Genomic DNA, 16799 nt, shown 5'->3' with positions numbered 1-16799 from the left:
ATTTTTGGTGCTGCCCAGATTTATTTCATTTTATTAGAAAAAGGACAGTTTGACCAGAAGACTCTTTTGCTGTAATTTCTAGTATTAGTCCAATTTTTCATCCATGTAGCCATGACTGAAGGCTTGGTGATCCATCTTCTTGAAGTCATTTAAGTCTGATTTGTTTATGAAAAGGCTTTTAACCATTTTGCAGCCACTATTTTAAGGAAGGAACCAGTCCCTAGATCTCTAGCTTTTGATGTGACTACTGCTTTAGTGATTCTCTTTTTTTCTGATCTAGAAGACTACATCAGTGGTGTCTGATTATTTTTTGGTTCATCAGTTAGACATGCTGTTGCTTAGAGGTGCAGAGGTTAGCTTGAAGTAAAAAGAGCTAATATAGGTTGTAAAATCAGTTTAATAACCAATGTTTTCCATGTTTTCTAGATTGGTTTCAAACACTGGCATCTGTATTCACAACATTTGCAGTTTTGTTGAAGCCTAGACAAATTTTTCTTAGATATTTTAGACCCACTTTCTGTCAAAACTTGGTGTTTTGCGTAACATATTCACTGCTGTATTTCTGTTGTTCCAATTAAAAAAGAAACATAAATTTTCAGATATCACATCTTTGTTTGCTGTTATTTCCTCACTGCACCAACGTTGCTATTTAGAGTCAAATCATGTTCACAGCCCTAAATAAGGATGCCGCCACTAGTTCACATAAATATATCATTGAATATATTAGTCTGTCCACACATAATGGTTAGATTTTTATTTTATTTTATCACCACAAGTTGGATGGATTGGATGCTTCAAGTGCAGATTTTTTGCAGTGGTATTAGACCGTCTTTGGTGTATAACTTTGTTACTGCTGATCTATAGCAGTAACAAAGGAATAGAGCTTCCTCCATTTAGCTCTATTTAGAGAATCGTCTGTCTAACTGCCTGATGAGCTGAGTTATTCAGGTTTTTAAACTTTCTCAAAAGTTGAAGTTGTCTGAAGTACAGTGGAAGTTGGCTTTTTTGTATGATGATCAGCTGAAGAGACACACAGGCATAACTAATGTGCCAGGGGAAAAAAAAAACCTAACATAGCATGATTTATTATTTTTGAGCAGCTGAATCCATCCTGTAGTTGGACATTTTGTTTGCCTGCAAAATTTTCATTCACTATAATATACCTTCAGATGTTTGATTAGAATATGAGTTGGTTGGAACACAGTTTTTATTATTATAACTTAAGTAAAGCATGTAGTAGAAACTGATTCTCTGCCTTGGAGTTTGCAGTAATAAGTATTTCTTTTGTTTATTTCCTCTTCAGTCTTATCATATTTAAAATTCTGAACAGTGAGACTTTTTTGCATAACATATAAACAAACAACAGTAACAGTAACATAGCAGTTCATCTTAGAAATTGTACTTTCCTGGCACAGCCACAATGCAAATAACCCACACTCTTAGCTGTATTTTAAATTATTCATTTTTGTGTTGTGAAGTCATCATACTTGGTAATTCAGACATCATAGCTGGCATTGCGGACTGGTCTGGGTGGAAAGAGTTATCAGATTTGTGACGTAAACCATGGCAAACAAGCCCTGAAACAATTTGCATAGGTTTAGGCAAATTGTTTGTATAGCTGTAGGCTGCTGTTTGTGAATGAGCCATCCAGCAGTTGAACTTTGGTGCTTTGTCCTGTTAACTAAAAACCTAACTCTTAAAATTAGAGGTGCACTGATTGCAGTTTTCTGGTCGCTAACCGATCTTTAAAAAGCCTGACATGCCGATACCAATTATTTTTTCTTCTTTTATAACTGACGCTGCCAGAGGGCACTGAAAACTTGCTAAATCTAGCAACAAAGTTCCCAATGATGATGTGATTATTGTCACCTCAGGACTGTGCAGTGACCTTCTGGGCGGGTCTGTCAGTCAATCTTCTCTCACTGCAGAGTAAAAGCAGACAGTGACAAATTTTCAGACCTTTGTGGAGTAAGATCAGTTTGCAAGTATCAGACAATTTTCAAAAATTAAGTAAATAGGCACCTAGTTTAAATCAAAGTTGTCTTAAAAAGTGGGCATTATCTCAACTCTGTTTGGTAAAGCAAACCTCTCAGCTGAAAACAGAAATCTGTCATCCCTGAAGCTTGTGGGATAACTAAGACATACAAATAGTGATTGAAGGGATTTTCCAGTAAGCAGTTGGATTTTAGTCGTGTCTGAGGAGGCTTGGGTGCATGGGGTTGGCTTTTGGTTCTCACAGTGACTGAAGGATGTGGGAATGCGGGTAGCCATGATTATGTGTTCTTTGCCACTCTGATGGCCCATTGAAAGAGCTCGATCAAACCACAAACAAATTTCTGTGCAACCATACTCTCTTAAGAGTTTAGTATAACCTCAAAGTTTCTCACACTGGAAGTGTGTCATTGTGAGCCAAGTGTGTGCTGAAATAAAGAAACTTTCGGCTGAGAGTTGTAACTGTTTAGGGAGGCTGCCCTACTCTCCTCTGATTCCTCCTCTTTCTTAGAGGGAGGCACACAGACTGATGCTCTTAGCTTGACTATAAATGATTGATGAAATGATACACAATCTGCTGAGCCTCCTCTATCATTTAAAGGCCATCAATAATAGAATCATGACCGCTTGCTTCTTTTTATTATGCCGCTGCCATTTATCCAATTTTCTCTCTAAAAACCGAATGGCTCACTTCTGCCTTTGTGTATCGTTTCCACTGAGAAGACACAAGAGAACGACTTAAAGAATAATTCCCTTTTGTGTTTACAAGTTTAAAAGTAACGGAGCTTTACTTTTATATTAAAAAAGTTTCACCCAAAGTTCCTGGTTAGCCTGGAAGGTTTAGCTGTTAAAAAAACAATGAAGTAACCTTGATTGTCAGTGTACTAAAAGGCTTTAGACAATTAGAAATAATCTTCTCTTTTGATCTGCCAATGTTTTTAGAGAGATCACTGCTGTGCTCAGTAAGCAGAATCTTTTTAGTATTCTGATAGTTGAGCGTCTTTGTCTTTTTCCCTCAGCTGGAATTGATTTTATACTTTGTCTCCTTCTCTCTCGCTTGCTTACAAGCTTCACACTGAGCGTCCTATACTGCCAAACATGGAGACAACGGTCTGAGTGCTTCACAGTTTGTCCATGACACAACACCAGTGCTAAAACACAGACATGTGGCATTTTGCTGACAAGTGCGTTTTTGTTCTGGGTACCATCCAGAAGGTTCTACTCTGTGTGACCACAGTCTGGGAGCATACCATGGCAACTCTTACCTTGTGGCAGACACATAGTATGTAATCTGAAATCAGATGGCTGGGTGAACATTGCCTCATTCTCTTCAGTTATGCAGGTCTGGCTCTGCTATGAAAATAAAGAGAGAATCATGTGGGTAGGTGCCATCCCGAGCCCTGCTACAATCATTCAGATTGAGTAATTTCCACCAGATGTATGTTTCTTACCACAGCAAAAGGAACTGTGAGGCAGAGAGGAGGAATAAGTATCATCAAAGGCTGACAGTTGGAACCAGAAATTGAAATAAACTGAATAAATAGAAACATTTATTCTAGACAGTCAGATTAGACTAGAATCCTGTATAATGTATATAATTCTGGTATTAAAACTGAACATTGCAAAGAGAATATCGATTCCAATCAATCCTCAATTTTCCTGACTCTTCTTTCTTCACATTACATGATGTTTAGTCACTAAAAATATAAATTATAGACAGTTAGAGTCAAATATATGAGGGACATCCATACTAGAAATGCCTGACTGTTGAAATATTACTATCTCACTAATATTGCATCAAAGCAGGCATCCCTGTGAGGTTCTGATAATTTGACTTAATTTATTTTGCTGCTTTAAGTTAGCCTAAACTGTTCCTCTTTTAGATCGATTAGGATTTAAATATTTGTATTTATAAAATACCAGTATAAGGAAGAATGTCACTTTAAGAGAAAGTTGTATTTTTCTTAAATGTATTAGTTCACATTTTTCCTTGGTAGCTCAAACTGTATTACTTGGGTTGAATATTTTGAGTAGCTGACTGAATATTTCCTACCTTACAACTGGAAAGGTTTAGTTTGCTTCCATACAGGATGCTGAGAAAACATGGGGTTTCAGCTGTATTGGTTCGTTGTTTAAGTTACTTCACCAGTTCTTTGCTTCTTGGTTGGTGGTGTACCTCAGACTGGTTTTGATCTAGTTCTTTATAGATGTTTATGGGCCCCCATTGTTCACTTAAGTTTAAAGTGCAGTAGTTATTTTGGCAGAGAAGAAGCCAGTATAACCAGTGAGTAGAATCTTCCTCTGAGCTTTTTGGATGAGTATTAAAGACAATAAATGGCTAACTAGGAACAAACATCCCTTTTCCATGGTTTGACCTAAAATAGTTCATTGCATCACCAACTTTTCTTTTTTGTTTTGAGCTGAATGAGCAAAACTGAACCAAAGTTTTAGCTGCAGCTGAAGAGCTGCTTCTCTATATGAACTATTGGAAAAGCCTTTGTTTCACAATTTGCACAGTCTGGAGAAAAGCAGTTAAAAATTGCAACTTTTTTTGCTATTAATAATTCTCACAATGGAATCGCAATCATATTTATTGGCAAGTTTGTGCAAACAAACAAGGAATTTCACTTTGGTTTTGCTTTACTCTCAATTTATGGTCATTTTAAAATTACGTATTTATGATTATGCTAAGGACTAATATGCTTAAAGTTGATAATTCCTCTCATGTCAGCCACATATTTTGTGCAAATGGCTTAAGGAGAACAAACAGACTGAACTCTTTCTTCCCACCTGCCTGTGTCTCAATGATTCATTCTTGCACCTGTAGCATTTGTTGTGGTTAGTTTGTGACTGAACTATTGTGTTGTGCACTGCTTTGCAGGTTGCATTTTGCAATTAGCCTTTTGCAAAAAAGTGGTCAACAGTAATCATCACAGGCCAACACCATGTCTCAGGTCTGAGACATGGTGTGAGGATGGTGCATATATGGTTTATTGACACATCTCTCACTGTCAGAAACCACAGGAGCGGCTTCTCACTTAGGCTATATATTTTATTTGCTTTATTCCAAGTAGCAGAATTGGTTTTACAGATGTAAAACCAATGTACCTTCATCATTTTAAGTGACAAAAAAAAGGTCATATGGCTAAACCTTATGATCAAGACATGTGATAATCTTTTTGATAATTCAGTTATTTGTACTTTAAACTTATTTGTTATTGTGCTATTGTTTAAAATGCTTCTTCCAGGGCGCCGCTCTTTGTTGCCACACTTCTTCTTGCAGTTGTAGCTAAAAACAGAAGTTGTTCCGCTGCTAAGAGGCAGTCTGCACCTAGTTTCACCCTAGCTTAATTATTTTAGGCATTTCTTTTACATTTAGAGCTGATTAAATAGAATTCAAATCAGATAAAATATAAATAAAACCGAATAAGGATTTAGAACATAGGTGTATTTAAATAATAAACCTTTTTTAGGATACGAAACAGAGGAAAATGTGTTCAAGCGTATTTTGTCACCCTACAGCGGAGAACAAATTACTACTTCTCTTACTCCTAAAATAAAACTTGAAGGTTTAAGCCACCGAAACCATCTTATTTTGCTTATCTGACTGATATGAAAAATGCTGTTGAGAAGCAGTTTTAAATAAACATGAATGTAATGCATTCATATTCATGAAGCACTTTAGTGACACTAAACCGGAACAGTGTCAGCATAAATTGTAATCATATTCAGAAAAATTAAAAACAATGTAAATTTTCTTTGTAAAAGTCTGTGTACAGTAATTCTTTGTCATTTTGTTCCACATTTATTCATTTGTATATTTTTCTGTTGGCAGCGTAAACGCTGATCAAGCATGAAACCTTAGGTGCTAAAAGGCAAACCTCCTAAAATTATGGTGTTGCAATAAAATCCTCAGGATTTTATAACTGAAAGCCTTTTTGACCAGATCAGCACAAAGACTCAGTTAAAGCATTAAAACAGTCACCTGCCCCTTTCACAGGTACAACAACTAAAATGTTAACATTTATTTAATCATTGTCAATAACAAAACTTTGAATCCATCATTTGAAGCAAGGGTATCTAACCACATAATTGAAGCACAATGATGATCGCTTGCTTTTTGTTCAGCTGCTAACGTTAATGTTGTTGTCAACGGCCATTAGATTGCATTGCAATCTGTGGTTTTTACAGTTATCTCTGCATAGCACATTAAAAGTCTAGGTAAACAAAATAAAATACATTTTATCATGATCAGCACTGTGTGAGCTGCACTTTATTCCCTCTGACTCATTTTTGCTTCAACATTCATCCTTTGTGTACATCTGCTTATCTGTGTGGACTGGTGCCTGTTTCCAGTGGTGATTGCTTAATGGTGAGAGGTGGGATACACCCTGAATGTGTCCATCACAGGGTGACCAAACTCGCTCCTGATGGGAATTTAAAACAATCAATTAATATCACATTTATGTTTTGTTCTGTAGCAGAAAGCTGGCATATCCTACGAGAATCACATAAAGATTTAAACTTCAAGTTTTGAGTTTGGGTAAAATGTTACAACTAGAATTAGCTTGGCTAACTTTATAGTATGAAAGATGCTTCCTTGTTTACGTATTTAATAACTGTAATCAAAAGTGGAACATGACTAGAGCGTTGTGTAAAATATTGCAGAATTTGTGTTTGAGTAAAATTTCCTTATTTTAGAAGGGAATTCAGCAAATGCATTGATCACTAAAGCTTTAATAACATTGTGAAAGTCACATTTCATTTAGAAAGGTAGAGAAAAAAGAATTTTCATTTTCTTGTTAAATTACCAAAGTCTATGATACAAATTGAACTCTACTATAATGAATAATTAAATGTTATTGCTTGTCAGTTAGACGTTTGTTCTGTTTGTTTTTTGTGTTTGCTCCATTGAATCCAGCATGTTTTCTTTGTATTTATTTTTAGAGCTTTTGTTCTGCACCTTTCAGCTGTTTATTTTTTCTGCCTCTCTTGCTCAGGGACTTTCTTCCTCGCGGATCAGGCATTGTTACTCGCAGACCTCTCATTTTGCAGCTGGTCAATAATATAGCAGGTGAGTACGCCTTTCCCAGGAAACACAAAATCCCAATTTTCTTTCATCACTGCACTGCATATGGCCTCTCTGTCACTGTGCCTCAAGCTAGGCACCCTATTTGCTACTTTCATGTCTCAAATTTAATTTTCTCATTCTCCTCACTGCTTTTTCTGTCTTACTCCCTGCTCCTTATTTTTCTGCCTACCTCTTGCAAACTCATTCCCACTCTTCTGTGCAGAATATGCTGAATTCCTGCACTGCAAAGGAAAGAAGTTTGTGGATTTTGATGAAGTGCGGGCAGAAATTGAGGCGGAAACAGATAGGATTACAGGATCCAATAAAGGCATTTCTCCTATCCCTATTAACTTGAGGGTCTACTCCCCAAATGGTAATAACATTGTTGTAATTATGATGCAAATTCTTTATTAATAAACATGAACGTTTACTTCATGTCAGGTTATGGTAAATTTCAAGAATAAAAGGAAATTTACATTATATTCTTGTTTTTTTTCCCCTCATGTGACAGTTTTGAACCTGACTCTTATTGACCTCCCGGGTATGACCAAGGTTGCTGTCGGAGATCAGCCCGCAGACATTGAGCATCAAATCAGAGACATGCTGATGCAGTTTATCATCAAGGAGAGCTGTCTGATCCTGGCAGTTACCCCTGCTAACATGGACCTGGCTAACTCAGACGCTTTGAAGATTGCCAAAGAGGTGGACCCACAAGGTGAAGCATGTAGTTTTTACAAAGTTCAACACTAAAACATCAGACTTGCAACATAGCATTACACTTAGCAGTCCGATACTTTGTATTTCCCATTTACACCACCAGTTGTTAATTGTTTGCTCCAGTAGACTTTGCTTGATGAAAGGTAAAGCATATTTGACTAAAACATGCTGCTCTTTATGAATATGTTCAGGTCTTCGCACCATTGGTGTCATAACAAAATTGGACCTTATGGATGAAGGCACAGATGCAAAGGATGTTCTCGAAAATAAACTGCTTCCATTAAGGAGAGGTCAGTATCGTGTAGCACCCAGATATATATTTACATGAAACATGTACAGACTGACCATATAATTGTTCAAAATGTGTGTACAGGTTACATTGGTGTGGTCAACCGGAGTCAAAAAGACATTGACGGTAAAAAAGACATCCGCGCTGCTTTAGCTGCAGAGAGAAAGTTCTTCCTGTCCCACCCCGCCTATCGACACATGGCAGACCGTATGGGCACCCCGCATCTACAAAAAACTCTCAACCAGGTCTGTGTCATTCTGTTTGTGTTTTGAAACGATCTCCTTGCGGATCCATGTTATCATGTACTAAAATACCATGACTATGGGTTTGCAGCAACTGACCAACCACATCAGGGACACTCTGCCCGGGCTGCGCAGTAAGCTGCAGAGTCAACTCCTGTCTCTGGAGAAGGAGGTGGAAGAGTACAAGAATTTCCGTCCTGATGATCCGACTCGCAAGACAAAGGCATTGTTGCAGTGAGTGTAGCTTTTGATGTCTCTGCAGAGAGATACAAATTAATGATTAATGTTTAGTACCTAAAGCCAGGGCACAGTAAGTGTTTAGTTGTACAGGCCAAAGTAAGATTTTGGGTTTTACTATTCCAGTACACAAATGTGCCAGTTGACACATTAAGGTTGCATATTGAGGCATCTTTGAGCTTCAGAACATAAAGAAATGTGAAGGGATTGTAAAGTTTCATAATCTAATATCATAGCTAAACTTTAAAGAGATCCAAACTCTTGTAAATGAAAGATGTCTTGTCTCAAACGCATAAAAAAGAGATGATTCTCAGACCTGCTGTCATTTCTGTTATAAATAAAGGATGGTCCAGCAGTTTGGTGTGGACTTTGAAAAATGCATCGAGGGATCCGGGGACCAGGTGGACACTAACGAGCTGTCAGGTGGTGCCAGGATCAACCGACTCTTCCATGAACGTTTCCCTTTCGAGCTAGTCAAGGTTAAGAGCGCCAGTGTTAATTTCTTTCTTGGAGTTTTAAGTAGTTTGTGTCTTGTCAAATGCACTTTAACTGTAAGGTTTGTTAAAAGTCTTTATCATCTAACTTGCTCTCTAGATTGTATTTGATGAGAAAGAACTGAGGAGGGAAATCAGTCATGCAATCAAAAATGTCCATGGTGTCAGGCAAGTACAGTCCAACTTCAAAAATTCCCAAGATAACACTTCTGAAATATATTTGACTCTGAATACTGTTGTCCTTCTTTTGTAAGAGCTTTAATTCAAACCCAAGTATTACAGACTAGCAGTACCAGCCAAATGTGATGTATTCAGAAACTGTCAGCTGTTCTATGAATTATGTTTTCCATTCTGCTGTTTCTTAGTGACTGCCTCTCAGAAATGCCACCCACTCATTTTCGGTTTGTGTCTACTAGAGTGTTCAGTTTATAAGGTGTTCAAGTAATGTTGGTCTCTATTGTGTTTTGTATTATGAGCCATCTTATGTGCTACATTCATTGTTAGCCTTGCATTGGCACTTCATATCTTCTCCCCATTTAGGTTGTCACTGTTTCAATCCTGTTTGTCTGCCAATTTAGATGTTTCCTCAACACCTGCTTTGTCATTTTGTTCCATTGTACTTTTAATTTTTGTTTTTTTGCTTCAGCCCACATGTCTGTTAACTGTTACGTGTGTTGGCTTCTTTGCCTCTGTCTCTGTGCATCCTCAGAACGGGGCTGTTCACTCCAGATCTGGCGTTTGAGGCCATCGTGAAAAAGCAGATTGTTAAGCTGAAAACGCCCTGTCTCAAATGTATCGATCTGGTCATTCAAGAACTCATCAACACAGTCAGGCAGTGCACCAGCAAGGTACTGCAAGAGTCCAGCATCTCCCGACCCAGCCAAGACTCAGAGCAGGGACAACCACGGGCATAGCAGAGGGCATGCTCTCACAGAACATTAGCTGTAGTATCTAGATTTAGTTTCTATGCTTTAATTGAGGAACGTCCCATGTAGTTTGCCCTCTGCCAGCCCGGCCCTGAAAGCTGAGTTCAGGCGGCGCTGTCGTGTTGTGGAGTGTTGTGACGGGTGGTGTGTGGTGATGGATTAGAGATGTTTTCAGGACTGAGATTCTGCTATCTCTGCTGGACAAGCTGCAGGTCTCATAGCTCAGTACATGTAAACAGCAGAATACAATGTATATCTTTACCACCCAAGTTTAGAAGGAAGTGGATCATTAGGGAACTAAACAACCTGCAGCTTGTCCTCCACTGTTTGAGTTCTTTCTAATCAACTAGAAAATGGCTTACTGAACAAACACTTCCTGTCTTCTTCCTTTCTGTCTTTCCAAATATTCCTCTTTCTTTTTATTTCCACCCCCTCCCACCACCTTCGCAACAAATTGCCAAACTAATCCTGTGACCTTTCAGAACGGGGCTCTTCACCCCGGACCTGGCTTTCGAGACGATTGTCAAAAAGCAGATCTGCAAACTCAAAGAGCCCAGCCTCAAATGTGTGGATCTTGTGGTGACTGAATTCACTGCTCTCGTCATGAAGTGTGCCAAAAAGGTAACCAGGGATGCATATCACAATATAATGCCATGACGGGAGAAGAGATTTTTTTTTTTTTGTTGTCTATGACTGCCATTAAAGTCCAGTTTTCATCCACTGCTCATCATTGCTTTTAAAGTCTGCATCGCCCCATTTTTCCTCTCTATTGATGTCGCAGTACCATTGAATATAAATATTTTTGTGCAAATTGTCCTCCGAACGACTCATTGTATACATATTTCTGTACCTCTGCATCAGCTTTTCAGATGTATTTTTTTCCCCACTCCCACTCTGCTTCCTTTTTACCCTTGCTGTTTAAGAGCCGATCGACTCAGTTGTGTGTTGCACGCTTGTTGACCCACACAGCAAAGTGACTGCCATTCGGCTATCACCTGAACTGGAAAGAAATTGAACTTATAAGAGCGGTTAAAAGGAATAATACTCCCAGAACATACCCTCTGTGGCTTCTTGGACAAAAGCATTTCATTTGTAACAGTGCATCACTGCCATCTTGTGGACAATTGAGGGCACGACACAGTAAGAAATGCTGTAAGATGCATAGTTGGCCAAACTTGCCTTTTCCCTGCCTTTTGGGTTTCCTCTGCTTCAGCCCAGACTGTCCTCTATCATCCAGTCTTTACTAACATTTGTTTATTCAAATCTGTACTACCAGTCACAGATGACAGTTTAAACGTTTATTGGCATGTCTAAAGTTTGTACTTATCAGTGTCTTGCTACCAATGTATGGTTTAGACTAAATGTGTCTTGATTAACATAACTAAACATATTTAAGGTCATCTTTGACTGTTGGTATATAGCCTCCAACACCAATAACCACCATGTCTTTACAATCTGTGGTGTGTTTGTGTTGGATTGTGGTTGCCTGCATTTGTGTGACACTAAAATGTCACTTGACAATGTTTTTACTCTTTTCTTTGTTTCCTACTTATTCTCACTTCTCACTCCTGTTTTTCTCTGATTCTTGTTGGTAAGTCCTACTAAGGTAAAGCTGTGCGTGAGTGTGTATATGTCTGTATTCCTGTGTTAAATGCTGCAGTTACATGATGTGTTTCCTTGCAGCTCAACTCCTACCCCAGACTGAGAGAGGAGACGGAGAGGATCGTCACCACCCACGTAAGAGAAAGAGAAGGGAAGACCAAGGATCAGGTGCGTTGCTAGGCTTTTAATCCAATGATCTAGTGCCTCGTTGATCATCTTGATCAGTTCATTGTGTTGCCCAAGGGCAACTTGAGACTTTACAGGACCTGGCATTATTCCCCATTGTTACCATTGGGCTTCTGAACCAAAGCTTTAAAAACATGTTTTAAAAGGTTTTGTGAGGAAATTGGGGATTTACTGTATGTGTTTTTAAGAGTAAGAGCACAATAACTACAGCAGAAGAGTTTATATACTACTAGCTAGAAAGAATGTTTGTGGAAGAGCAACTTTAGTTGGAAATCATAGGAGTTGCTTGGAGAAACTTTGTTTGTGAGACAGCTGCCTAGAATAGAGTAGAACAAGTCAAAGGTTGTTGACAAACTCTGATGCTAACTGTGCTGAGTAACACCACTGGCCTAATGACGCGTTTTGATGTTTTGAGAGGGATTTTAAAAGATCCATAAAGTCTATACTGGCAGCAGTGAAGTAATAAACACACACTGTTTGAATGTTAGCAACTTGCAGGTAGCAACATTGCTTTGTTGCCTCAGTCTGAAACTAGTCAGAACTCATAGCAGTATGCTGATTCTAGCTGATCCCTAAAGACAGTGTGTCACAGAACCACAGAGGGTCAACTAAGCTGCTGATGAATAAACAGACAAACACAGAAATCATTATTGGATAAACTGTAAAAAAGGTCTAGTACCCTTCTCTGTGAGATGATGGGAATTAATATTCCTTCAAAGCATGAATTTCTGATTTGAATGTCAATCTAGTTTAACTTTATGAAATAAATATCATTTTACAGATAATAAAACTCAGACCACTGTAACATTATAAATACGCAGTAAATATTTGTTCAGTGAAATAAAGAGTGGCCTTGCTGTTTCATGACAAATCTGAAAATTTGACTTGGGAAAATTTAGAAATTTTAAAAGAAAAATTGTATAGGAAACACTTTTTTATTTCTATGTTAAATAAAAAATATTTATAATTTATTGTCCGCTTAATAAACTTTTAGGTGTAAATGCATGAATTAATGCAACAGTTTAGACTCAGTGATTCATCTTTCTTGCATTGGTTGTGGAAGCAGGGCATTAAGAGCTGTGGTGCTCAAATGAGAACCCACATTAAAACCTTGCTTACTGGTAATGGTTTCTTGTGGTTAAAATAAATGGTTTGATGTTTATCTCCTTTAAAAAGAAGTATGCAGAAACAGCTGACGTGGATTCTAGCTTGGACTTTAAAATGTGGTAGTTTAGCATATAAAGGTAGATAAGATGAAGTCTAAGGTAAAGTCAGTAACTGACATCCACATTGCTTGTTAGCTGTTATGAGTCATCAGCTTCTCAAATTGCTGATCTTCCAGTGGCAGTGTGAGTGGGAAAAAACTCTACTGTGAACCTTTTTAACACCACTTAGGTTCCATCTTTGCATTCATCAGTAGATGACATTAAAAACTCTGTAGCTGTTCCCATTTAGGGCCAGAGACAGCTGAGGTTGTGTCCGCCTGCAGTTATCTACAAATAATTATCTGCCATTACTTCACTTTCTGTCCTGTTTGCAACAGCAAGCAACAACAGCCCAGCAGGGAACATTTGAAAGATGAAATGGGTTCTACTAAGTGCAGATTGATTATTATATGTATTTTATTACAGGAAGTGTACTCAAGAGCATTTATGGACCTTTTCAGACCTGTTTGTGCCCAATTTAAAATCAGGAATTAAATCTGTTTGGCAAAAATATTTCCTCCTTTCAGTTTTTATGCAAGCTCCAACATGAGTTTAAAAAGACACAAGTTTTGTGAGATTCTTCTCTGTTCATTCATTAAAAACAAAATATTTGAGTAACCAGCTGTGCAACAAAGACAGACAACGTGTCTATTTATTTGGTTGCCTTTTCAATATTTAAAATGAGAGAAGACAACTTTTCTTACAGAATTTGAGACAATTTATTTCTTATTTAATTCATTCTAAAACACAAATAAAATATGAGTGATTTCAGAAAAGATGACAGTAATAATGTCTCAAACAGTAATTTAAAAAGTGAGTAGCAAAACTTCTGGTCAGGATCTTGGTAAATTGGAAGATTTATAAACAGAAACCTTTGAGTAATACCGTTTTCTCAACTCAACCTCAGTGCTGCAGTACGCAGCCATGATATCACTTTTACCTGATGGATTTCAGTTGGTTTGTCTTACTCGAGCAAGCTTGAAATGTCAGATGTGAGACTCTTCACTTTCTAATTTGAGGCCTGTCTTAGTATGTTAAAGTCATCTCCGTCCTAATCTAATTTCTCTCTGTTAAAGGTTCTGCTGCTGATTGACATTGAGCTGTCTTACATCAACACCAACCATGAAGACTTCATAGGCTTTGCTAAGTATGTAACCATCCTTCCTGTTAGCCTATCTTACAGCTTAGTGTCTTGAACCCAGCCCCAGTACTTTTATGTTCATCCTCTCACCAGAATGAGTGATGAATCTAAATGTCACCAGTAGTTATACACACGTTATGTCTCTCTGAGGAGGGAGGTGGATGCCACAATAATCAAAATTGCCCCGTTGATCAAAGTTCCGTTATTTGTGAGTTTCTTTCCCCCTTGCATGAAACAATCCCATCCTTCCCCAAAAGTCAGACTTTTCTTGAAAAAAAAAGACAAAAAAAACCCATTCCTATTTGCATCTTGTTGTTAAAAAGCATGCTTGTTGAACTCAACGAAAGAGTGGCGCTCGCGATTTTTATCTGTTGCTGCTTTGTCTGGAAACTAATTTGCACACGGCATAGCTTTCATGTTTTTTGTGGTGTATCTCAAAGCAATCTAGAGTTTGCGGGTGGTTTCATGTGCTTCCTAGTGCCAGCAGTAACAGTAATTTGTAGTTGAGTGAAGCTCCTCTGCAGTGTGGATTTTTTTTCTGACAATGTAACAGAAAAGTCCCTTTGGGAGCATGTGTCAGGGTTTATGTTTTGCCTCTGCATGGCAAGGGAATTGACGCATTGCATCAAAGGTCAGCAAGAGCGGTTTAATGGTTTTCATGACATCACTTTCAGTCTTGACTACAGAAGGCTGGATGATGGTAGCTCCCCAGGGTACAGCAACAACAGGTGGGCATATGGGAAATATTCAAGGTTTTGTTTGTAACACAAGTGCATGGGAATAAATATCAATGAAAAGTTCACTGCATAATATTAAAGACATGTCTCACAAAGAATGTTAAATTAATATTCAAGAGCAACAATATTTGATATTGTATTTTTTTTTAAATACAGAAATGTTTTATGGTATTGTCTACATCTTCTTACTGGACAGTATAATTACTAGATAAATGCAATGTGGAGTGGAGGCGTTCAGAATGTGGTTCTGCTCAGGAAACCCCGATTGCTTCAGATTGTCTGAATTGTTTTGCGTGTTTCATCTTTCTCTTGACAATACGTCATAGGTTCTCTATGTTGATATTGGTCAGGCTAGTTTGCTTGGCTAATCAAGCACAGTGATGCCACAAAGTCTGCTGGGAAAACTTCTGTCAGTGGTCTTCACCTTGATTGGGTCAACCAAAATATAAAATGTTTATTTTGAAAAATGTTTCATAACATTCAAAGTTTCATAGAAACTGAATTTTGTGTTTTCCTTAAGTGTAAGCAATAATTATTACAATTAATGAAAACAAATGCTAGAAATGCCACTCTGAGTTTAACAAATATGAGTTTCACTTTTGAATAATTGAAATAAGTGAACTTCTTAATATTGTACTTTATTAAAATGCACCTGTGCATCTCAGAGTGCACAAATATTTAAAGCTTTTTAAAATTCTGTCTAACTTTGTGTTTTTGTTGTGAAATAAATAATTCAGACTTCTTTAAAATTTGACAGTTGATTTCCTTTTACGAATGAAAGCCAGAAGAATAATAAAAGGAAGCAACCATAGTGTTATTTAAAAATGCTGTGTCAGACATATATAGGAACTATACAAACATTTCCATCATTGTTGTCTGTCTGTCTTTGTGTGCGACAGTGCTCAGCAGAGGAACATTGCTGCAAACAAAAAGAGGGCAGTACCTAACCAGGTATGTTTTGACACTTTGATTTGTCCTTTTCTCGAATGCCAGGTTTAATCATCTTTTCACAGATGCATTGTATTACATAACCTAATTAATCAAATTGTCAACAAGCCACAGCAAATAATCAATTTCTTCCTCTGGTAATATTATCACCCAGTCTTTCGTAGTCCTGTTTATCTGTTTAACGTTTTAAAGCCGATATTTGTCTATTATTTAATGGTTTTATAACAACTTGTTGACCTTTTTGAACGCACCTTTTTTTTTAATGATGATGGTTTAAAGGGAGCGCTGTGTTAGATAGTATGAGGAAGAACCCGTTCCCTGCTTTCTGACACAAGCTTATCTCTTCAGGATCAACATTGATTTTCTGCATGTGATCCGGGCGTGTTACATTAGCACAACGATGATTAATAACTGAATGATGTTTGTTTTGCCTTCCTATTAACTTCCAAGCATCTTTGTGCTCATTAAAATTCAAAATGCGCATGGATATCACAACAATCATCTGAGTTGTGACATAACCAAATTGTGATATATCTTGAAGTAATTTTAATTGCATGTAATTCTTTTGCTCTGTTTCTTTCTCTGTCCTTTTTTCATCCTTTTCTCTGGCTGCCTCTTGGATTTCCTGATTTCTTGTTCCTGTTTGCTCCCTTAAACACTTTTTTTCTCTCTTCTACTATTCTTAATTTTCATTCACTTCCACCTCTTTATTCCTCACTTCTTCTACCTATCTTGCACTGTCCACTTCTCTGATTTCCAATTTGTTTTTGGCTTTAATTTTTACACTACCCCTCTGCTTTAACCCCACTTCCCTTCCTACTGTATTACTGCAGGGTGAGATTCTGGTAAGTACCCCGCATTAAACCACACCCTGCCAGGGGCAGCAGGGGTAGGCCATGCAGAAGAACTGAGGCCGTGTCAGTAAAGGTCAGCCAGTTCAGTTAGCGTCGAACACAAACTCCTCAGAGATACTTGAATGAACGTTGGCTCCTGTGTAAATAAAAGGTGATGC

The 16799-nt window shown here is 37.8% G+C and overlaps 1 protein-coding gene across 9 annotated transcripts in view; it reads left to right on the top strand.

The window, feature by feature from the left end:
• The window catches only part of dnm2a (dynamin 2a), a 30890-nt gene that overhangs the window by 2285 nt on the left and 11806 nt on the right, over positions 1-16799 (top strand). For 2 of the 9 annotated variants that reach the window (XM_032586541.1, XM_032586538.1), the window contains exons 2-15: positions 6993-7066; positions 7287-7436; positions 7575-7778; positions 7972-8070; positions 8154-8314; positions 8403-8545; positions 8892-9027; positions 9143-9210; positions 9752-9890; positions 11652-11738; positions 14038-14108; positions 14777-14830; positions 15739-15790; positions 16621-16632. In XM_032586541.1, coding sequence (XP_032442432.1) covers positions 6993-7066; positions 7287-7436; positions 7575-7778; positions 7972-8070; positions 8154-8314; positions 8403-8545; positions 8892-9027; positions 9143-9210; positions 9752-9890; positions 11652-11738; positions 14038-14108; positions 14777-14830; positions 15739-15790; positions 16621-16632 — 1450 coding nt within the window. Of the gene's footprint in view, positions 1-6992; positions 7067-7286; positions 7437-7574; positions 7779-7971; positions 8071-8153; positions 8315-8402; positions 8546-8891; positions 9028-9142; positions 9211-9751; positions 9891-10450; positions 10590-11651; positions 11739-14037; positions 14109-14776; positions 14831-15738; positions 15791-16620; positions 16633-16799 lie in introns of all 9 variants that reach the window. The other 7 variants (XM_032586544.1, XM_032586547.1, XM_032586539.1 and 4 more) reach the window with 6 other exon arrangements.

This window comes from Xiphophorus hellerii, chromosome 16 (genome assembly GCF_003331165.1).
Source record: "Xiphophorus hellerii strain 12219 chromosome 16, Xiphophorus_hellerii-4.1, whole genome shotgun sequence".
Taxonomy (NCBI): Eukaryota; Metazoa; Chordata; class Actinopteri; order Cyprinodontiformes; family Poeciliidae; genus Xiphophorus; species Xiphophorus hellerii.
This window is presented reverse-complemented; position numbering and strand designations above follow the sequence as displayed.